The following is a 23,488-nucleotide window of genomic DNA, read 5'->3' as shown; positions in this document are numbered from 1 at the left end:
CAGTGGAAAATACAGTAGGAAGATATATAAACATCTGATGAAGTGGGCTTTAGCCCACGAAAGCTTATGCTCAAATAAATTTGTTAGACTATAAAGGGGCCACATGTACTCCTCATTCTTCAGGCAAAAACAGATGTTTGGATTACTTCTGATTCATGGCACCAGGAGATGTCCTGTGGAAGAGCCCAAAGCCTGAGAAGGACAGTGAATAGGAGGAGGGTCTATAGGGTGTTTAGGTCCCATATTGTTTAAGGGATTATACATCAGTAAATAAGGCCCTCATCTTGTAAAGGGATTGCTAAAAGCAGATCCATATGTTGACATGAATTTCTTTGCAGAATCTAAGTTTGTAATTTATGGGTTGGACTAAATGGCAGCCTCTGCCAGACATGCAAGGTGGGCATAAGATATTTTCTAATGGTCACCTCTGGTAGCAGACATGCTGTGTCATTCTGCACTGGCTGCAAGACATAGGGTTGCATTGTGACAGCCCAGAATAGGGGGAATTGCAGTAGATAAACTGAAACGACAAAGCCTTGGGTGGCATTGGTGAGACTGAACTTCGGTGGCAAATTCTTTTCTTCTGTTCTGACAGATATGTTAGTTGCACTTTGTGAAGGGTTATTTTCCTTTTAAAAGGACAAACTGCTGTTTTTGAGCTCCAGTTATTGTGTGCACACAGATTCTTATTTGTCTTTCTCCTTTTTTGAACTTTTTATTTACAGCTTTATGCAGTAAAAATGATAATGCCACAGTGAGAAATGTACATTGATTTTAGCAGATATAGTCTATATAAATGAATGGGGCTATTCTTTAAACTTTTAAAAGGTGATTTATCTTGATTTTTTGATTGTAATGACTGAAAAATTGGGAGTCATCTTTATGGATAATACATATATCCTCATCTTTTTTTATTTAAAGAAGAAAAAAGCTTTTTTCCCGCTTCTCTCTTTTTAAATTTTTTTTAGGGCTAATATTGTTCTAGACTTTTATATTAATGCCTAGCAATGTTGCTTTGTGGTTTGAGCAAAGAAGTGATCGTCAGGAGTTACTGACTTTTATTCCTGTTTCTGCCCTGGATTTACTGTGTGACCCTGGGCAACTCTTTTCCTCGATTCTGTCATTTTGAAATGAATAGTAATTTTTACCTACCTAACTTCTTATGGCTTCTAGGATTTAATTAATATATGTAAGGTGCTTTGATATTCTCCAATGGCAGAAGCCATAGAAATACAAAGTATTCTTTTTAAAATTGTAACATTTAACAGTTAAACATCATTTATATTTTCAGTGCACATTCAAACTCTTTTCTCTCCCACTTTCAAAACTCTTCTATGTCCTTGCAAAATCAGCAATGTTTACTTTACATCTGGCACATTCTCACATTTTGGTTTTATAGGACAGTCTCTTATAACAGAGAAAACAAATCCTTGTTGGTTCCAGTGTAAAGGGGACTAAAAAATAGGTCTACTTTGTCTTCCTTCCCTCACTCATTTATGGCTAAATGAATGTTCTCCAAGCACTATGTCAGCTGTCCTGTGACTCCTGCCAGTACTAAGGACAACTGTTATGGTAAAGAAGAGGAAGAGGGAGAAATATCAGCCAACTCCAGCAATCAGAGCACCAGTGAGATTGAAGCTGTCAGGGAGCGGCAAGAGTAGAGAAGAAGGGAATTGGGCAGCTGTGCCATAAGTTTAGGTAGTGGGGAGAGAAAAGGACCCGATGGCTGGACAGCATTTGCAGTGGAGAGGAAACCCAGAACACACGGAAATGTTCAGGAAAGCAGAGGGCGAGAGAGGAACAGATCAGTTAGGAGGGGAAGATGGGTTTAAAAGCAAAAGCAGACAGTGTGATTCAAATTTTGCCACATTAAAAAGCAGTAAAATATATATAATTATTTTTCTAAAATTGCTTTTCCGTGTAAGCCCAGGGACAATGTGCAGCTGTGAATGGGAGAGGATGTGGTCCCTGAAATAATTTCTGAATTATGATGATGATCATTCTGTGGAAAAAGTTGGAGAATCCCTGTCCTGAGGCATAGGTGTTTTGGATTGGAGAACAGGAAACATGAGCAGATTTCTATGGACTTCCTCTCCAACAGTGTACTATTTTTTTGGCTAGCCTCTGCTGTTGAGCCTCATCTTTTACATGCTAAAATGTTAATTTCTTATAATAATAAGAAACCAAATATTTAACATGATTGATCACAGTCATTTTGATTTCCAGCTTTTTATAGATAGAACAAAACCCTACAGTGTGCACATTGTGATTTCCTGTGTTTGGAACAGGGGAGAAGTCTGTGAAAAGACGTTTGCTGTGAATTATTCTTTTAGTCATTTCACTGATCTTATTTTTGGGATTCTTTGTTTATGAGAGACATAGGAAAATCTCAGAATACTATTTGGTTTCTTAGATGACCAAAAAAGATTTAAACTATTTCTGAGCAGACTACTTTTATTTTTTCTTATTGTGCCAGGGGACACATTTTGTAAAGGACTGAAGTGATATATTTGGGGGAATTAGCAATTCATATTTACAAGTTTCCCTTTTCTTCCTCTTCATTTACACAGATAAAAAGTACATCAGAAGTGATATTCTTCAAAATTAAATGTACAAAACATTTTTGATTGAACATTTCGGAAAGGATGTAGATAATTTTGATCAACATTTGACTTCGTTTTGACATCTTATTTATCTGTTTCTATTTCTTAGAATTATTGATGAGTAGAATGTTTCAAATCCTGTGACCTATATGAAATTTAACAGGAAAATAGCAAGTCGATGGGAAAGTGACACAGTACTGTATAACAAAAATAGATTAGTAAAGATATTAATAGACTGAAAAGCTATACTTAATGCCACAAGAGGGCCACAAACCCTGTGATAAAATACCTGGTTGAAAAATATATTATTTTCTAGATTTAAAAGTGCTGATTCTTCTCTTCCTAACACTAATATAGAACTCTATTGAAGGCAGCAGTGGACTTACACCATTGTAAAAATGGTATGAGATCAGAATTGGAATTGTTTGAGAGATGCAGGAAAAATCACAGAATAGTATTTGGGGTCTTAGACAACCCCCCCTCCCCTTCCAAAAAAGATTTAAACTACTTCAGGAATAAGATTTACTGCTTCTAAGAAAGCTCTGGGTCCAGACTGAGTTTTTTGAGTTAGAGGCATCTAACAGTTATTTTAACAAAATGTTAATCTCTGACTCAGTTCTTCATCTGTTTAACCAGATTATTCAGGAGCAACGTCCTCCATCTGAGGTGCTTAAGCAGCAGACTTTTTCCTTCAGTAGTGTCAGGTGAGAGGCCTAACTGGCCTAAGAAGAGTAAACAAAAGACACAGGTGCACAGCACACTTGCCCTCTCCACATCTAAGGGAGACCTAGCTGGAAGGAGCTCCCTGTTTTGCTCCAGCTCTTGGAAAATGTCTCCTGATCAGTGCAAGTTGAGTGGGTCATTTCTTCACCAGCTGATTATGAAGCTGGCTCCCATCTCTGCTACAGCAGTGCCCAGCTTGAGAGCAGTGGTAAGGGAACAGTCTCCATCGTAGCCTGTCTCTGTCTAGGGAAAATTGAGCTATCCACCTCAGGAATTAGTCAGAACTCTGCCTCCTTTTCCTTTCTGCCAGGCTAGGTCAGTAGCAGGGAGATGTTCCCACTGGAGTACTCAGCTTGCTGTACACATAGGAAACTAGACAGCCTTCATCTCTGTGGAGCTACCTCACCCCAGTCTACAGTTCCTTCCTTAACTTTTAAGAGCCTTAGCTGATATAGGACATATAGTGTTTATCATTGGTGATTCTGGGCCCAAAAGATAAGTTTCCCCTTTAAAGTGTTCCTCTCCTTAAGAACAATGAGGAGTCCGCTGGCACCTTAAAGACTAACAGATTTATTTGGACATAAGCTTTCGTAGGTAAAAAACCCCACTGACACATGACTGGTTCTCCAAGTGGTTCTCCACTTGTAAGGTAACTCCCTTTTCTTCATGTGTCAGTGTAATAATGCCTGCATCTGTAATGTTCACTCAATGCATCTGAAGAAGTGGGTTTTTTACCCACGGAAGCGTATGCCCAAATAAATCTTAGTCTTTAAGGTGCCACCGGACTCCTCGTTGTTTTTGTGGATACAGACTGACACGGCTAGCCCTGATACTCCTCTCCTTAAGGTGCACCACTCTTCTCCTGAGGGTGCTCCCGGACAGTGCTTAAGAGCTTCCATCTGAATGGACAAAACAGTGCTTGCTCTCTTTCTTCCCATCCCCCTAATACTGCCACCTATCCCTGGTTCTTACTTCAGGCTTTAAGAACAAGGATAAATTCAGCCAGAGTGGTGCTAAGTGACTTTGCATATGTCTACGCTTCGACCTGGGACAGCTCAAGGGACATATCCACACGAGCTCTGATCATGCTAGTGTGCTAAAAATAGAGTGCAGGTATGGCAGTATGAGGGGTTAGCAGCCCTGAGTACCTGCCTAACATCTTGGATGGTAAGTACTCGGGGTAGCTGGCCCCTGTGGCTATCCTCTATTTTTAGCATGCTAGCTCGATCAGAGCTGGTGTGGGTATGTCCGCTCAAGATGGGAATCTGACCCTGGAGCTCGAAGTGTACACACATCTTTTGATTCTACTTGTGCCAGAAAAAGTGAGGTAATCCCTGATGACTCTGTTTCCCTTTCTCAAGAAGGGAGAAAGAAAGCATTCTTCATCAGACAGAGGTGTAGATCCTGTCACTGCTCTAGTGCTGAAGAGAAAAGACCAAGACCATGGAGACACGGTTCTTTCTCCCAGTGAGACTGGGGGCAGATGGATGTAAAATAGTCCAAGCAGCAGGACAAAACCAGATTGGAAAAAATCCAGAAGCCCTGAAACCGTCCTCATCCCCCAGTTCTTCCTCATTCACAGAAGTAGGGGAACTTTCAGAACCAGCCAGTTTCAGAAGAGAGAGAAATCAAGAGAGTTCCAAAGAAAAGCGTCCATTTTACACCACACTAAAAGAGAACTGAGAGCCCGGGGTAATTCAACCTCTCAAAAAACCCAGAAGAACAAATCTAGACAAATAAGGCAAAATTAAGAGAAAACATTTCCCAGTATCTTGTAAGTAGGAGCTGTGTATCCTCCTTCATTTGACCCTCCCCAGAATCGGTGAGTGTGTAGTCCTTGAATCCCAGAAGTGACCGCGATCCAGAACTTTTACACACTTCAGAAGAATGTCAGACTTCATCTTTCTTCCCAAAATGGGAGCAGTGTGACTTCTTTTGTTTAAAGATACAGCTATATCTCTAGGTAACTTCCTTTCTCAAACCTACTGGAAAAAGGCTGGAAGCTAGTTTAAGATTTTGTTTTGAAGCCTCCTTTGTGCCCCTTTGAATATCTGTAGCTTCTGGGTACTTTTCCAGAACCATTCTTCTCTTGATGAAGGAGTTGGTTGGTAATATCTCACAATCAGTTGCTATGGAGGATCGCAAACTTCATGTAGAAAATAAAGGTAGAATATATTTTAGTAAAACTGTGATTATATTTTATAATCCATATTTATCATGCAAAAACAAGAAAATCAAAGCCACCTTACGAAGTATCTCACTGGTTGCTTCTCTTGCAGTGGATGTTTCTTTCAACTGCTTACATTTCATAGTTCCAGCAATGGTGGGCAATATTGTAGTAAGTTGAAATAGGTGGCTGGGCTCTTAAAATTTATCTTTTTTGAGATGGGGCAACCAGAACTGCAAGCAGTATTCAAGGTGTGCATGTACCATGAATGTATGTAGTGGCATTATGATATTTTCTGTCTTATTATCTATCTCTTTCCTGATGGTTCCTACCATTGTTAGCTTTTTGGATGCTGCTGCACATTGAGCAGGTGTTTTCAGAAAACTATCCACAATGACTCCAAGATCTTTGTTGAATGGTAACAGCTAATTTAGACCCCATCATTTTGTGTGTGTCATTGGGATTGTGTTTTCCAATGTACATTACTTTGCATTTATCAACATTGAATTTCATCTGCCATTTTCTTACCCAGTCACCCAGTTTTGTGAGACCCCTTTGTAATTCTTCACAGTTTGCTTTTCCAGTCATGGGCTTTATTTGAGTAGAGACTGTCAGGCATGCCAAGTTGTCTAGTGTGGGGTTGTATGCGTGTGTGAGAGAGGGTGTGTGTGTGTGTGTGTGTGTGTGTGTGTGTGTGAGAGAGAGAGAGAGAGAGAATATGTGTGATTTGGACAAACGTCTGTGTATTTGGGACTTGGACGAGATTACTGAACTCATTTTCAGCTGTACTTTAAGGCAGAATTTGAAATGTGACACCTAATCTTTTTCACTTAAAATTTATTTCACTAGGAAACGTGAATCCAGAGAAATCTTTTTTCATCATAGGACAGTGAAAGGAACAGTGAAAGGATAACCATCCACACTTACCACAAATAAAATTCAGTATTTCACATTAATGTTAACAAGTTGCATTTAGTGTTCATTTTTAAAAGGTAGCTTTTAAACCCATTTTGTAGCTCTTTGTCCAGATAGCAGTGCAGTTATCAAGAAAATGAAGTGTGAATAAGAGTCCGACACCTGAGCTCCAGCTTCAGGAAAATGCCTCCTGATCAGTGCAAGTTGAGTGTGTGATGAATTACTTGTTTTATCTGCAAATGCAAATATAAATGGTTCAAGGAAGGCTGTCTTACATTCTGAGCTGTCTACTCAAGTATCTAAGTTCTAAGAATCACTGTTGTACTCCTACACTATTATCACATCTTGAAAGTCTACAAACCAGTTCAAGTCTCATTAATGTAAAATATCCCTAAGTAATTTTTTAAAATAATTGTATATCCATCTCAGTAAAATTCAGGGTTTATCTTTAATTTTGGATGGCAGAAACCAGAGAAATCTGAGCTTACTTCTTGCACACCTGTTCTTAATCTATTTTTATTAGGCTATCATTTAAGCTTCATATCTCCAGCAAAGGGAATGTAGTTTCTGTCTATTTTGACCAGTATTCTCCCCTCCCTCAACCCAGTCTCGATGGACAAAAATTTTGTATCTCTTTCTAGAGATCACAGATCCTTTAAATCTCAAATTACCTGGTTGCCCAGGCCAACAAAAAAAATATATTTTCTTTTTGTGGAAATGCAAATAGGATCTGGGCTTCTCCCCTTTGTTTTTGTGAAATCAGTCTCTCAGTGATTTCTCTTGCAAGAATCTCATATGACTGATAGCTTCCCAGTGTGATGTAGACTGGCAGTCATGCAGAGGCTTCATATATAGATGTGAATCATGCACAGTATAATAAAAACTTAAAGAAAGCCAAGTATTTTACGTTGAAAAAGGGTTACAGTTGACTTCATTGTACGATGACACATTAAATCCCAAATCTCAATTTCAAAAGAACCCAGTATGGTGCTATGTAGAAAATCAAGATTCCATCAACATGGTGGTGCTGAAGCTTGACTCCTGCAATTATTTTAAATTATTACCATTTGCTTAGAGAATAATGTAACAACTAACACGGGAAATATGTAACTGTGAAATTATAATGTTTCTACATATATACAGATTTGGTCTTGTGCCCATTTTCCAAATGATAATATTGGCTGTTTTTTTCCCCTCCTTTTAAGATCCACTTTTCCTGCAGAGTAAAATGGCTAGTTAGTTTTTTCTAAAAAACAAACAAACAAAAAACAAAAAACAAAACAACCCATCAATGTTTAATCTGTTATGTTTTTTACTATAGTTAAAGTATCCCATAAATGTGTACTTTTGTAATAGCTTAGCTAACTCTAATTCTTATTCTTGCAGCCTGGAGTTCTAGGATATTTTGAGTTCAATGCTTCACCTCAGCCTCCTGGTTATTTGACGTTCTTCACATCAGCATTACATTCATTAAAGAAAGGTAAAAGCTTAATCTTAAGAATTTAAGGCACCTTTGCAAATAGTTTACATATGTGAACTTCAGTTCTCATCTGAAATATTCTGTAATTTGAGAATTACAGCTTAGTATTGGTCTGAGTACTAAGTCGTATTCCTTTGTTAATAGACAATGAATGGATTAAGGAGTAAAACACCTTTTATTTAATTAATTCTTATCTTATATATCTTGTGGACAGGCAGAGTGAAATAAAATACATAGTGTGTTTATCCTTCGTCACATTTTCATAGCAGAATAAATGTGATCTTCATTTTGTATACAACTCTTATTTGCCGAGTCTCTCCACTTTATTGAAGGAACTGCAGTTCATGTTTCATGTCACTTTTCATTGTCTACTATTTGGGTACAGAAGTACTCAAAAGTAAATATAGTTTTTGTAGCCAAATAAAAATTAAGCAAAATCACAAGTCTAAGCAGTAAAATTATTGAGTGCATTCCATTTTTTAGGATCTGATCCTGCAAACAGTTATGCTTGAGTGGCTTTACTCACATGAGCAGTCTCTTCAAAAACATATATTTGAGACTGCTGATTTGCGGAGTCCATGGTATGTTATCTATTTTTCAGATGTGTTTTGTTTTACACTGGAGTCAGAAGTCTGCTAATGCAAGACATGACACTGGGGCTCATCCTCAGCTCTTTCCTGTCACTTTGCTTAATTTAGCTTCTGGCTTTTTCACTTTTCCTCATTTTACATTACTTAATGTCTCGGAAACATCTTGTAAATCTCTTCAAGTTACCCTTTCTACTGAAAGATGCTAAACAAAGAAATATTTACTTCCTTGGGGGTGATTATGGTAAAACCAAGATAGAGTCTTCTTACATGGAGCTTAGGTTAGACAACTGCTAACAAAAGGAGATGCGCCTCTGTCATAACTATAAAGGGAAGGGTAATAGCTGTCCTGTGTACAGTACTATAAAATCCCTCCTGGCCAGAGACTCCAAAATCCTTTTCCCTGTAAAGGGTTAAGAAGCTCAGGTAACCTGGCTGGCATCTGACCTAAAGGACCAATAAGGGGACAAGATACTTTCAAATCTTGGGGGGGGAAGGCTTTTGTTTGTGTTCTTTGTTTGGGAGTGTGTTCGTTCTCGGGACTGAGAGGGACCAGACATCAATCCAGGTTCTCCACATCTTTCTAAACAAGTCTCTCCTATTTCAAACTTGTAAGTAAATAGCCAGGCAAGGCGTGTTAGTTTTCCTTTGTTTTCTCAACTTGTAAATGTACCTTTTACTAGAGTGTTTATCTTTGTTTGCTGTACTTTGAACCTAAGACTAGAGGGGAGTCCTCTGAGCTCTTTAAGTTTGATTACCCTGTAAGGTTAATTTCCATACTGATTTTACAGAGATGATTTTTACCTTTTTCTTTAATTAAAAACCTTCTTTTTAAGAACCTGATTGATTTTTCCTTGTTCAAGATCCAAGGGGTTTGGATCTTGATTCACCAGGAGTTGGTGGGAGGAAGGAGGGGAATGGTTAATTTCTCCTTGTTTTAAGATCCAAGGGGTTTGGATCTGTATTCACCAGGGATTTGGTGAAGGTTTTTCAAGGTTTCCCAGGAATGGAGTCCATTGAAATGGTGGCAGCAGAACCAGAGCTAAGCTGGTAGTTAAGCTTAGAAGTTTTCATGCAGGCCCCTACATTTGTACCCTAAAGTTCAAAGTGGGGATCCAGAAAGGAGATGCGCCTCCCACAGTGGTCACTTAAAATCAAGAAATTTGACCCCCCCCTCAAAAAAAAAGGTTATGTATAAAGAAGAACTAAAGCTTTCTTCTTTTCTTTTTTAAGGGGGAAAAGTAAAACTCTGAGAGTGGGCTCTGTTGCTGACTGATGCTCATTGGTTTGGTTTATGTCTGTTTTAGTGGCTAGTAGATAGATATTCATGCGGATGGGGGTAGGTTGGCTATCTAAGCAAAGGACATATCTGTATTTTGGAGAGTTTTATTCTAGTTTCCAAATGAAAGGAGAACTAAACCCCAAAATGTTTCATGTTTCAGTGCATAAACATAAAGCATAACATATTTATATGTATTTTGAAAGGTTATTTTATAATGTAATTGTGTTCCTGTTGTAGCTTTTTAAGTGCTGAGCATTTTTGCCACATTTCCTAGGAGCAGAAGCAATGATGTCATAACTAAAGTGGTTTACACACCACTGACCTGGCCTCCCCAGTTAAACCATCAGTTTCTTAATTCTGAGTACATTGCAGAGAAAAGGGCACAAAACATTCCTGCATTTAAAATGCTTCATCTCTGAAACAAGAGCTTGTACGCCAAGAATAAATGCAGTGTAAAATATAATTACAAAAATATCTTAAATAACATTATTTATTTTGATGTTTGCAGCTGTAAATATCATAAATTTTTAGGTATAATGAACATGGTATCTAGATAATTTCATGCCAAATGTTGAGGAAACACTAAATAATACAACTTTTATAGCCTCTTTTATCCAGTTTGTTGCATACATTATATTAATTCTCACAACACTAGTAATTATTATTGACCCCACTTAGGTTGGGGTCAATAGGTTGAGGACCTGCGGCATAAAGAGATGGAGTAGCTTGCCCAAGATAAGTGAGTCAGTGGCAAAACTTGGCAGAACAGAGTAGTCCCAGCTTTGAGTTTGATATATTATTAATTAGTCATCCTTTGAGACCCAATCCTTATTTTATGTTTTTAATTTTCCTTAATTATGCAGATTGATAATTTGTGTTTTAAAATGCTGAGGAAGACCGTTTGTCTTATTTTTGCTGGTTGAGTAATTCTCTCTTATGTGTTTTGTCATATACATTAAGGCAAACTAGATACCTTATAGTTTGCACCAGCTGGGTCTATAAAGGGCTGCTACAGCACAGCACATTAGAGCACCTTACAAATTACTCCTCGAATGCGCTTTGCTGTGACATGTAGACAAGTGCTTATACTCTCAGATTGTTCAGAAGACTTACGCTGCCAGCTTTAACACATACTATCACAGTAAGATTTAATCTATAAGGTATTTATTATGATGGGAAAGCAATGTAGGAGGAAAAAGCTGAGTGTTGCTCTATGGCATGAAATCCTACTCAAGGAGCTGATTCTAGAAAATACAAAGCATTGATGTCAGTGGATATGGGTACTTAGCACCTTGTAGGATCAGATCATTAATGAGGTAAATTATGAACAATTGCTTTGTTGTGACATCACATTTTTGTTCAACTGAAAAATGAACTTTGTGAATATTTTTCATTCTCTGAATGTGTAATTGTAGCGTTCCTAATTTTTAGTTCTTCATGTAATTGTCCACATGGATTCAACTCTTTGATATTTTGTGTCATGCTTCCTGATTCTTTTGGCCAGTAGTGTCTGTTCAGGCTGTGCCTGTACCCTAACTGTCCTTGCTCATCTCCACCCCAAGGGCAATAAGGGTGGAATGGGCCCTACTGACCCTCAGTTTCTCTTATTGATCATGCCAGTGAGACTGAACTCCTGAAGAGTTCCCCTTTTTCTATGTGCACTGTGCTACTGACGTTAGTTAGTAATCTTAATGTTTATGTGATTGTTAGTTAATTTATTGTTATAGTTAGATGTTGCCCATTGGGGGGAAAAATCTAATCTTTTCTTCAATAGGTTTCAGCTTTGGTACAAAGTGCCTTGGTACCTACCACCTCTGTACCCCTAGTGGACAGTCATCAGTCTGTTGTAATTGGACCTGACCTTTGGACCACATGCCTCCAAGCCAGTTAGATCTGGGCAGTATCCAGTCACACTTCCAGGTGCAGACCTCCTGTGTGGCCCCTTGGGATGTAGGACTCTGCAATCCAGCTGCCCTAGACCCTTAAACCAGTATTGTGACCCCCTCTTGTGTTAGTCACTTCATGGAGGTGACTGGCATTAAAATAAGTTGCTTTGGTCTATCCTTGCAATCTCTAGGCAATCACAGCTACACACTCAAAATGCAAGTCAAATGCAAGTTCTTCAAAATGGTGGTGTCAAGGAAAGTCACAATTTGATACAGACATGTACAAATGTATATTAGTTCATCACACCAACCTCTCCCTCCCCCAGAGACAAGACAAGACACAGATAGAATGGCCTATCCCTTAGATGACATTTACTGCTCCTCATCCCCATCTAGAAACATCAGGGAGTCATCTTCCATTCACCTCCCCCTCCTTGGGTGGCACAATAGAATCAGGAAGAGACTGAAGGGGAAATTCCATAAGAGGTAGCAGGAAAAGATCTAGGACTCATTGGGAATATCCCTCCTAATACCCCCCTCAGTACTCATATTCCTACCAACTACAGGTTGTCCATTGCATGTGATGATGATATCACAGTATCACATGTGTTCTTGTGGCTGTATAGTCCAACCTTTGAGTAGCAAACAGACTAGATATGTGGAGCTCAGTCCACACGTTTACAAGACACTATTCTTTGGTAGAGTCTTCCAGTTCAGATCCCTGTTTCGGTAGGGCTGTCCTGCTGTCATTGTTTGAGAAGGACTCCTACAACCCATCTTCAAGCAAACAGACAACTGCTTGTTAGTCACCAACATTGCTAGACGCTCACTTGAAGAAGAAAGAACGGTTGCATACCCTGAAGTAATTGTGTTTTTTTGAGATGTGTTGCCCACATGGATTGCACAACCTGCCCTCCTTCCTTGCTCCTTTGGCGTTCTACTCCTCCAGGATTCTTTGTTGGTAAAGGAACTGAGAGACGTTTGGATTCACTCCACCCTTTATGCTTTCAGGTAGTGGGTGGGTGAGGACAAGAGGTCAGACTAGATGATCTGGTGGTCGCTTTTGGCCTTAAACTCTATGATGCCTAAGATGCAGGCATGGCCCCAACAGATTCTGCTGGCCAAAAGAATCTGATCTCATGCACATGGGGCACATATGCACCAAGAGTGGAATTGTGTGGACAACACATCTTGAGGAACAAAAGTTACTGTAAGCTAAGTAACCAGTAACAAAAAGCCAGCAATGCTGTAAAAAGGATAACTGGTATATAATATAGCCTCCTCAGACTGTCAGCTTCAAAAGAAGCATCACTCTGCATCCTAAAACACTTTACCCATATTGTCTTCTGCTGAATGAAACGATCTACTATCATGAATTCCTACTCTATTCTGTATTATACAGCATTTCACTGTGTGACATTACTCTGTGACACTGCATGTTAGCACTAGGTGTCCTGTGACTATCAGGAAAAAAGACTCCAGTAATGGTGCATCCCTGGCAGGCAGAGTTGTTCACCTATTTCATAAATATTTTTTGTTAATTAATTTTGTTAAATAGATCTTTAGTAAAAAACAGCATATTTGCCAAAAAAATTTTAAAGTTGTTAAAAGTTATGCTGATGGAAAGATGAGTGCTTGAGAAACCTTGCCAGTCAGTGTTTGCAAAACATTTTAAATGGTTAAGAATTTTGAATTGTTACTTTTTGTCATGTGATATTATGGCAATGAACAGAAACCAGAGATGTCAGAGGCAGCTGTATTTGCAGAGAAATAATCCATCAGAAGCTTGCATATGGATGAAAAGTTGCATTTCATGTAATTTAAGCAGTGCAAATCTTGGCTAACTTGCAGAAGGTCCTTACTTGCTCATCCAGTCAGCCATACTGAGTGGAGTAGGGAATTCTTGTTGGAGAACTTGTGTATTGAAATTCATCTGCCTTTTTAGTTAGAAAATATTTTTGCATTTGTGCTACAGGAGAAGAATTATCTTTGTACAAAAGTTTTAGGATGGCTATTTTTTTGAACTTGTGCTGAATTTCTTAGATTTTTCAGTAGATTTTTATTGTTTCCATTTTTAAAAAAAAGTGTTATTCTGTCTGCCTGTATTTGACTAGTGCTGTGACACTGACTGGCTTTGTCAACAACTCTGTGGGTATCTGTTGGTATTTTTGTTATCCTCATGGTTCTTCAATTCCTGAGTGACAGTGAATTCCACTGAATCCTTCTGCAATCTGTTGTTTCTAGCAACTGCTGTGCCAAGGTGCAGTTGCTACGTTCTTGTGCTAGTACCTGCTATTTTGATTTCAAGATCTGTCAGTTTCGTAAACTTTTGATCTCTGTTTAGTTTGTGCCCTCCTTTTTTCTCTTCTGTGCTGCATATGTGTATCTCATCTCTTTTTTTTTCCCCCCAAACCCCTTTTCCCTTGTTCCTAATGTCAGGAGCAGCGCCAGGATTTTTGGCGCCCTAGGCGGGGGTCCTTCCGCGCTCCTGGTTGTCGGCGGCAATTCTGCAGCGGGGGGGTCCTTCCGCGCTCCTGGTCTTTGGGGCACTTCAGCGGTGAGTCCCGGAGCGAGTGAAGGACCCGCCGCAGAATTGCCACCGAAGACCCGGAGCGCGGAAGGACCCCTCGCCGACGAATTGCCGCCCCCCCCAAATCTTGGTGCCCTAGGCTACCGCCTAGGTTGCCTAAATGGAAGTGCCGGCCCTGCCTTTTGTCCCTTCAGGAAGCATTCAAGAACAGTTGAAGATGAACAGTGATCTTGCAGCTTACTTGTAAATTGTGTGATATTCTTTCCCCTGGCTCTAAGAAGAAAAAGAGCAGAAAATGCAGAATGCCTGCCATCATGAGCCTATTTCTAAGCCCTGCTTATTTACTCCGGATCTGATAATTTATCCCTGTGTTTCTGTGGCTTCCCACTAGTATACAGTTCTCATCCAAGGACTTTTTTCTTGTTGGAAATGTGCATTAGACAGCTTCCTGCAGGACCATGGTTAGTGCCAAACCAATACTTGCAGAGTACAAAATACCAACAACTAAGTCACTGACCTTGGGCATAGTATTTACAGGCCTCAGAAGGGTTAAATCAGTAATACTTGTGTTTTCATATCTTCCATGGAACACACTTTTAGAAGTTTAAAACCATTATTATTTATTACCCATTTCTTTATTACTTATTATTTGTGTTATTGTAGTGTGTAAAGGTTGGGGGCCCATTGTGCTAAGCACTGTACAAGCAGAATACAAAGAGTCCTTGCCTGAAGAGCTTACAATTTAAAAGACAAGGCAGACAAAATATATAGTTAAGCAATAATATATTATTTTCATTCTTATAATTAAATATTTACTTGTTTATCTCCCCAGAGACATGAGCATCCTTTCATCCTTAAAGTGTTCTGCTAAGCCCTCCAGTAGTTTCTAGTGCACTGGGATGCAGTTCTGTAGAAGGTACTTAAATCTGCATCTTTTTGATATGAAAAGATTCAGGCTTCTTTAAAAAAACGATGATAAAAGTGAGAGAGTCTGGGTGGGATTTTGTTGAATAATGACTGAACTGCTATATATGTTTCCTATTTATAAATAAATAAAGGCAGACATCTCTCTGTCTCCATGACAACAAAATCAGCCACCTCACGTACTGGTGAGAAAAGGGATAGAATTCTGTAGAAACAGGTTAGAAAACATACATCGTGATAATATGCAGCTTTCTATATCTGTTTTTCGTTTTATATGGCATCTATTTAATACTCTAGCTGCTATAAATCAGCAAATATAGAAATATAAGTGTATGTGTATGCATATACTGTATATTAATGCAAAGGTTAAAGACCCTGTCAACTTGATTTTTTTTTAAATGACAAAAACATAATTTTCTGATAGAACACCCTTTAAATAATATATCCTGATTTTTTTTTAAATTCTTTCGTGTTTTTAATAAATATTTTTCTTCTCTCCTGTGGATGCTTGAGTATTTTCAATAAGGGAGAAACTGACTTATCAGGGGAAAGGATGATGCTAATTGTAAACAAAGTACTATCAGATGGACGGAGTAAACAAACTGGAGAAATATTTTTCCCACTTCTGTTAGTTATCGTACTCTTAGCTGTTGCCTTTAGCTGTAGTATGCACAAAGTTTTCAGACAGAAATGTGATTTTGAAATTTTGTCCTTAAAAAAACAAACAGAACTTGCTCATATCTGCTCACTCAAAATAAAACCCTCAGATAATGATATTAGGAACCATAATTTAGGTTCCCTACCCTTCACCCATCAATCCAGCATTTAGGATGATCATATAGACTCTTGATTCAGCAAGACATTTAAATACATGCTTAATTTGAACTTTAACCATTCATTTCAACACCTCCAGTCAAATGCTCTGCACTGTTAGAAACACTGCTGGTCCCACTGGATAAAAGAGGAGGATTCTGCAGCTGGATTTGTGACCCATGCAGGTAAAACCTTACTGCAGCAGAAACAGTTCAGTTAGGGTTACCATATTTTAATTTAAAAAAAGGAGGACACTCCACGGGGCCCCGCCCCAACTCTGCCCCTTCCCTGCCCCCAGTCCCACCCCAACTCTGCCCCTTCCCCGCCCCGTCCCCAAAGTCCCTGCCCCAACTCTGCCCCCTCCCCTGAACGCTCTGTCCCCTGCTTCCCTCCCCCCCCCCCCCCCGGCTTCCCACGAATCAAATGTTCGCGGGAAGCCTGAAACAGGGAGGCAGCAGGTAAGCTCTGGCTGAGGCGGGGCGTGGCGCGGCCCAGTCCACCCCCCCCGGCTGAGCGGCTCCTTTTGGCAGCTGGCCGGCCCAGGCCAAAAGGCTCTGGCCCTCGCATCTCCCGCTCAGCTTGGGCCCCTGGAGCACCGGCCCTGGTTCCGGCCAAGCATCCAGGCCTGGCCCCCGGCCAAGCACCGCTGGCCCCAGCGGCTCCGGCCCCCGGCCGAGCACTGCCGGCCGGCCCCTCCCTCCCTCCCTCCCTATTTTCCCGGACATGTCCGGCTTTTTGGGATTTCCTCCTGGACGGGGATTTGAGGCCCAAAAAGCCGGACATGTCCGGAAAAATCCAGATGTATGGTAACCCTAGTTCAGTTAAACCAAAACTTCAGGTTGGTAAGTACAGATGGAGATCAAAACCAAAGATCTCAGTGAAAACTGAAAGGAAGCAGAGATCTTGAGACATCAAATGCTGACAAGAGTATTTGTAACAAGAGTAGGCACATGGAATGTATGAACTTTGTGTAGTATGGGAAAGCTGGCACAAGTTACACAAAATATGAAAAAACCCACATCTGAACATACTTGGTGTCAGTGCAATGAGAGACAAGATATTGTCTGGTGGTGCTACAATTTTATACTCAGGAGAAGGAATGCACAAAAGAAGTGTAGGAATTATGCAGGATAACATTCCAGCGAAGACCCTGCTGTCTTGAGAACCGGTGAATGGCAGAATAACAGCCCGTCTGCAAACAAGACATATCAAGTGTACAATAATCCAAGTGTATGCACCAGCAAATTCAGCAGGCGACCCTGAAATTGATGTGTTCTTTGAGCAGGTACAGCAAATTTTGGATGATGTGCCTAAGCATGACATCATAGGCACAGCAGTGGAAGGCATCCATGCTAATAATAGCAAACAGCTTTTGATTCTATGTGGCACAAACCATCTAAAGATAGGAGACAGTCTCTTCCAGCATAAGAGGATTCACAAGCTCACATGGAGATCACCAAAAAATGCAACTGTCAGCCAGATAGACCACGTGTGTATCTCAGGGGTGAGCATCATCTTTGAGGAATGTTCCTACCCAGGTGTTGGCTTGGATCGTTATCATTTAGTGGCCACGTTACAGTGTAAACTTAAAAAGATCATAAAGGCAGACAAAAAGAGTGTTACAGCAAAAGCAAAGTTCAAGGACAAAGAAATACAGATCAGATTGCTTTTAGCAACCGTTACACTATTTTACAGGCTCAGGAAAGTCTGGAAGAGAAAAGGTCAAACCTGAAGACAGTAATCGAGACAGCTGGGCCTCCAAAAGGGGTAAAAGAAAGATGCATGGATTACATCTGGCACACGGGCAGCAATTAACAAGCAGAAGGCAAAAAAGGACAGAGCAAGACACAGGCAGCGCTTTTACAGGCAGATGCAAGATGTAGAGAAAAAGACGCAAAAATAAAGAAGAGAAGCAGACAGGATAGAAATGCCTGGGTTCAGGAGAAGTCTGCAGAGGCACAAGATGTACCACTGAGAGAGACTTCAAAGAGCTCTACAGAATAGGGAAGGGCCTCTCAGGAAGAACCAGACCATCACGGGTACCCCAGCCCATCCGCGACTTTTATGGACAGATGTTGAAAACACATGAAGAACAAGCCAGATGAAGGAAAAAACATTTCCATTCCATATTAAACTGTCTAGAGCCGCAGTCATGCACACGTTCCAGTGGAATGCCTATGTTAAGTTAGAAATAGAAGAGGGACCAATAAATAACACCCAGTGAAATTAAAGCAGCCATCAAAGGCCTCAAACGGGAAAACTTTTGAAGTTGACAGAATTCAAGCAGAGGTACAGTGACAAACGGATATTGAATGCGCTGGCATTATCTGGAAAGACGTGCCACGATTAGCAAGCGCACATAATCAATACAGGAACTGGATTGGCCAATATGCCAGCAGCACAGGAGGGTCTAAAGTTTAATTCACATGCTTAAATACCTTCCTGAATGGCACAATAATGCTAATATAAAATAACTTGATAAGCAATTTTTATTTCCTGTTGTTTTGCATTAAGAATCCAAAATGCAAAAGGCTGTTCTGATGATTAAATATGCAATGCTTGTAAGGTTGATAAATTAAGATTTGTGTTGGTTATTCTAGTTACATTCTGCCTACGGAGGTTTGCTCTATTGCCTTATTTTATTCCTTTCGTATTTCACTTGTAATGAGCAAATACTGAATGTTGAACATTGGGGAAATATCCTCCTGTCTTTTCACTGCATTTACATTATAATGTAAAATGCTTCTTATAAACAACATATGTTACTGTAAGAGAGATTTGTTTTCACAGTCTCAGTACACAGATACCTTCTTATAAAAGGTGTATTTCCTTGAGGTAGTATTTTTGTATGTGTGCAAAAAAATCTTGAATTTGGTGATGTTAGTTTTTGATGTACATAAGAGTTTTCATGGCTTGTTTCTTTGAATAGCTTTTATTTAGGAATGTAATGCATGTATTAATAATCCCAATGCTTTGTATTTAAGATTTTATTTGAGGACTAAAAGTACTCTACAAACATTATTTAAGTCCAACAACATTCCTGTGAGGAGGCAGATATAATTGTACTCATTTTACAGATTAATAAACTGAGGAACAGATTGGTTGAGTGACTTACCCAGTAGGTTTTACTTGAAAGTCATTTATTTTGAGGCAACTTTCCATTGCAGTAGTATTTTTAAAATCCTTGTGTACAAGTGGGCAGGCAAATAATCATTCTGGAAATAAATGATCTGACATCCACTTTTTCACAAAAGGCAGGCTGAAGAGATTAACAAATACAGTTGTTTGTCTGATTAACTTTGGACTTTACTGATGTATTACGGCTGTGATTGGATTTTTTTTTTTTTGAAAGATACAGAATAATTGATGAGAACAAGATAGCAGTATCTGTAATGGCGTTGTTTGTTTCCACCAAGACCTTGCTGTTCAGTATTACATTCCAGAGAGCATACCAATTCTGTTGTCTTTCTGCCACTTGATTCTGGCTAGAATTTAGATGTGTTTTGCTGCTGTTGTAAGTAGCTAACTGTGTGAAATTTGATCTTTGTCTATCTTGAAATGCCTGTAATGTATTGCTCTTTTATTTGTTAGGAGAATTTGATGTTGGGGAATTGCTTGCAGTTCTTGACTGTTTCTTTCTCTGTAAAGAACACTTTTTAAATTCAGTGTGGTGAGAGTTTGTTCTTTTGGCTATTAGTGGAGGGATAAAAAAAATCTCTGTACTTTTGAGAGAGAGAGAGAGACTGAGTCACAGAGGGGTTCTGCTGTACATTGCTGCTTTGCTTGTTCCAAACATTGCGTCAAAACATTAATAAAAAACTAGAAATGTCATGGACATTACTTGTAAAATCTTATTTGTCAGACAGAATTGACAAATTTGTCAGACATTCTCTTCTTTAATCTTTCACTGTAAATTTCTGTGATCTGTAATTTGTGTATATACCTATAGGTAGGGCTACGATTTTGTCACGGAAATTACAGAATCTGTGACTTCCAGAGACCTCTGTGACTTGAGCCCCCAGCGCCTGAGAGCTGCAGGGTCCCCCCATTGCCCGTGGTGGCTGGGAACTGTGGGACCCCAAGATCCCAGCCGCTGCGGACAGGGGAAGGAGTGCCCCAGGAGCTTCCAGCTGCTGTGGGCAGTGAGGGTGCTCCGGGATGCTCTGGAACTCGGAGCTGTCGTGGCCGGCCGGGGTGCCCCAGAGCTCCCAGGCTGCTGCAGGTGGCGGGGGTGCCCCACAGCTCCCAGCTGGGCCCCAAGGGGCAGTGTGGGGACCCCGCAGCTTCTCATTTTGTCATGGATATTTTTAGTAAAAGTCATGGATAGGTCATGAGCTTCCATGATTTTTTCTTTATTGCTCATGACCTGTCTGTGATTTTTACTAAAAATATGCATGACAAAATCTTAGCCTTACTTATAGGCCCTAATACTGCTTGCATTAAAGTCAGGTTCTTAATCTGGCCATATTTGTATCCAGACTAAAAGTCTTTGCTCCACTACCTGTTTGTTTGTTTTTTATCATGAGATATGTGTACAATCCAGTGGGTGAATAGTTTCCTTGACCCACACTTACAGAATTCCCACTACATTGATGAGAATGAAGCATTGAAGGGGAAGTATATGGCACAGTGAATGGTTATATATGCATTTTATTTGTCCAATTTATCACAAAGAATACTATCAGAAAAGAGCTGTAAACCTTCCTTCTGGTAGAGTCCACATGCAGCTAGAACTCTCATAAAAGAAGGTGCTACTACTGGCAAGGAGAGACCTGATTCACTACCTCACCTTTGTTGCTTCCACTAGCAGAACTTCATCCTGGCCAAAAGTAAAGCTGTGCTCCCAAAGCAATGCCTCATCGTGTGAATTTCCTGGGAACACAGAAGGGTCTGTCTGGTTCAGCAAAGTGCATTTTGCAAGGGCACTCTAGCTCTACCGCTGTTGATTTGAGTTATAGAGTAGCTAAGCTAATAGCTGAATTTCTGCTTTTTCTTACGGTGTTTAATAAGTGTCTTACTAAGGTGAATAATGTAATGCTAAATCAGTGCTCCAAACCTCTGAGTAAACATACACGTGATGAAATCATTTGTACTAGCAATATTTGTAATCTCATAGATTGAGACAGCTTGTTTTGGTTCATATAAATTGTAGTGTGAAAGATAAGCAAAAACAAACATTACCATTTGGAGCTGAGCAAATGTTAATGTTATTACGAAACAGACTGTTACATTCTTTCAACTGTGTACAGTACTTGTTTGGTATGGTCCAGGTTTTGACTGATTTGTCTGTTGTAAAATGTGCAATTTAAAAGGTTGACTTGGAAATTAGCTCACTTAGGTATCTTAAGTAATTATATTAGATTCTTAAAATCATGATCTTGTATTGTCTGTGAATTGAGACTGTTTAATCTGCTGAAACTGGCACACAGTGCAAAAAATTAGTAATATTTTACCATAGTACATATCAAATTATATGTTTTCTCTCTCATTGTTTTTACTCTTTAAATTTACACCAAATTCTGCTGAGATAGTAATTAGAAATGTTCTTGCTCCAAATCTTGGATCATAGAATACAGATGTCATATGAGATGTAATATGCTCAACTGGACTAAAATTTTACTAAACCATTTTCTGCTACTTTTTAAAAAATCAACATTTGTTTTTATCAGATTAGAGTCTGAAGTTTTTATACTTCAAATTAAGACATCTGTCTCTGTTAGAGTTGGGTGAATATTGCAAACAGCAGATTAACTTTAACAGAATTCAAAATCCTTTTTATTTTCTTTAAGATGTTAATTATTCTCCATGAGTAATTTGCCCATTCCAAGTCTCTGTAAAATGTTCCTTGGGTGTGAGATATTTGGGCAGATTCACTACTCTCATGAGTGGGCAAACGCCACAGTGGAATTGTGCCCACTTTTAACAGTAGTAAATATGTGTTTATAAAACTGCTTTTAATGTCAGACTTCTTCAAATGCCATTCATACTCCACCTTTATTACACACTGTGCTATAAATACACCTCTACCCCGATATAACGCGACCCGATATAACACGAATTCAGATAGAACGCGGTAAAGCAGTGCTCGCGGGGGGGGGGGAGAGGGAGAGCTGCGCACTCTGGTGGATCAAAGCAAGTTCGATATAACATGGTTTCACCTATAATGCGGTAAGATTTTTTTGGCTCCCGAGGACAGCGTTATATCGGGGTAGAGGTGTACACAGTTTTTTGAGTCCACAGTAAAATAATCTAAACCAGGGGTTCTCAAACTTCATTGGTTAATATACTGCTTTCTTAAAAAAATTGTGAACTGAAAGGATGGAATATCAAGCTCATGTACCACAATTAGGGAACCCTTGATCTAACCTGTAATCATGTACTTTCCTAAAGGTTGAAATTGCTATCTATGTAGCAGAATATAATTTTATCATGAGTATTTATAAGGTCACAATATTTATGTGGCTTTTAATTGAGATTTAATCAAGAAAAATTTTCCCTGAGAAACACAAGACTCACTTCCGCTTTTGGAGAGACCTCTTAGCTGAGTGGAGTGATATGAATCCCTCTTGCCAGAGAGTATGATCTCTGGCATTGCTAAATTGATTTTATAATCTGAGGGAACTAAAAGGACCCTGGAGACCTATTATGTTTGTTTGCTCTATTCCTTTGTTAGATGTGCTCTGGCAAATTTTCCTTCTTATAAATCTTTGCACATTTTGTTTTCAAATCATCCCATCACTATTTGTCTTTCATGCACTATAATGTTTTGTCCATTGAGTTAGTCTTTATACTTTGTCTGGTTTTGGCTTTCCATCATTTATTTTTTTGCTTTTGTTCCTTTTAGTTTCTTTATAGTAGTCACCCGTTTTATTATATAAAATTGTGTAATTTAAATCCGATGACTCATGTTTTATTTTTATTATAATTCAGTCTAGCATAATATAGTTGAAACTACAGTAGAACCTCAGAGTTACAAAATGACGAGTCAACCACACACCTCATTTGGAACCGGAAGTACACACTCAGGCAGGAGCAGAAACCAAAAAAAAAATAGCAAATACAGTACTGTGTTAAACATAAACTATTAAAAAAAGGGGGGGGGGAGGGGAAGCAGAATTTTTCTTCTGCATAGTAAAGTTTCAAAACTGTATTAAGTCAATGTTCAGTTGTAAACTTTTGAAAGAACATAATATTTTGTTCAGAGTTATGAACATTTCTGGTGGTGTTTGTAACTCTGAGATTCTACTATATTGAAAACTGAGTACAGTAAGAACTCATTTAAGTGAAAATGCAAGAGACAAGCCAAAACTGAACATTTAATAGAGGCCGTCTTATTCGGTTTGCACACTATATGATAATTTTTTTTAAAAATGAACTGTAATAAATGGCAGAGACGGGTGAGAGAAAGGAAGCATGGGTGCAGCTAAATCCACACTAAAGGCTGCCTCAAAAGTGTAACCCATATCTTCAGTCTCTGCTTTAAGCTTTCCTGAGGAGTGCTAATAAAATTTTGCATTATCTTTTAGTTAAATATCAGCACTACTATATATATACACGTGGTGGTCACTTGAATTGCTA

The 23,488-nt window shown here is 39.2% G+C and overlaps 1 protein-coding gene across 7 annotated transcripts in view; it reads left to right on the top strand.

Annotated features, from left to right (window-relative positions):
- Positions 1-23,488, top strand: part of TXNDC11 (thioredoxin domain containing 11) — a 99,235-nt gene that overhangs the window by 23,270 nt on the left and 52,477 nt on the right. For all 7 annotated transcript variants that reach the window (XR_256762.5, XM_042861625.2, XM_065558841.1 and 4 more), the window contains one exon: positions 7,795-7,888. Coding sequence is in view for 6 of the 7 variants with exons in the window: in XM_042861625.2 (XP_042717559.1) it covers positions 7,795-7,888 (94 nt within the window). In the remaining variant the exon portion in view is untranslated. The remainder of the gene's footprint in view (positions 1-7,794; positions 7,889-23,488) is intronic.

The sequence above is a fragment of the Chrysemys picta genome, chromosome 10 (genome assembly GCF_011386835.1).
Source record: "Chrysemys picta bellii isolate R12L10 chromosome 10, ASM1138683v2, whole genome shotgun sequence".
Taxonomy (NCBI): Eukaryota; Metazoa; Chordata; order Testudines; family Emydidae; genus Chrysemys; species Chrysemys picta.
The sequence above is the reverse complement of the archived record's forward strand: the minus strand, read 5'-3'. Positions and strand labels throughout refer to the sequence as shown.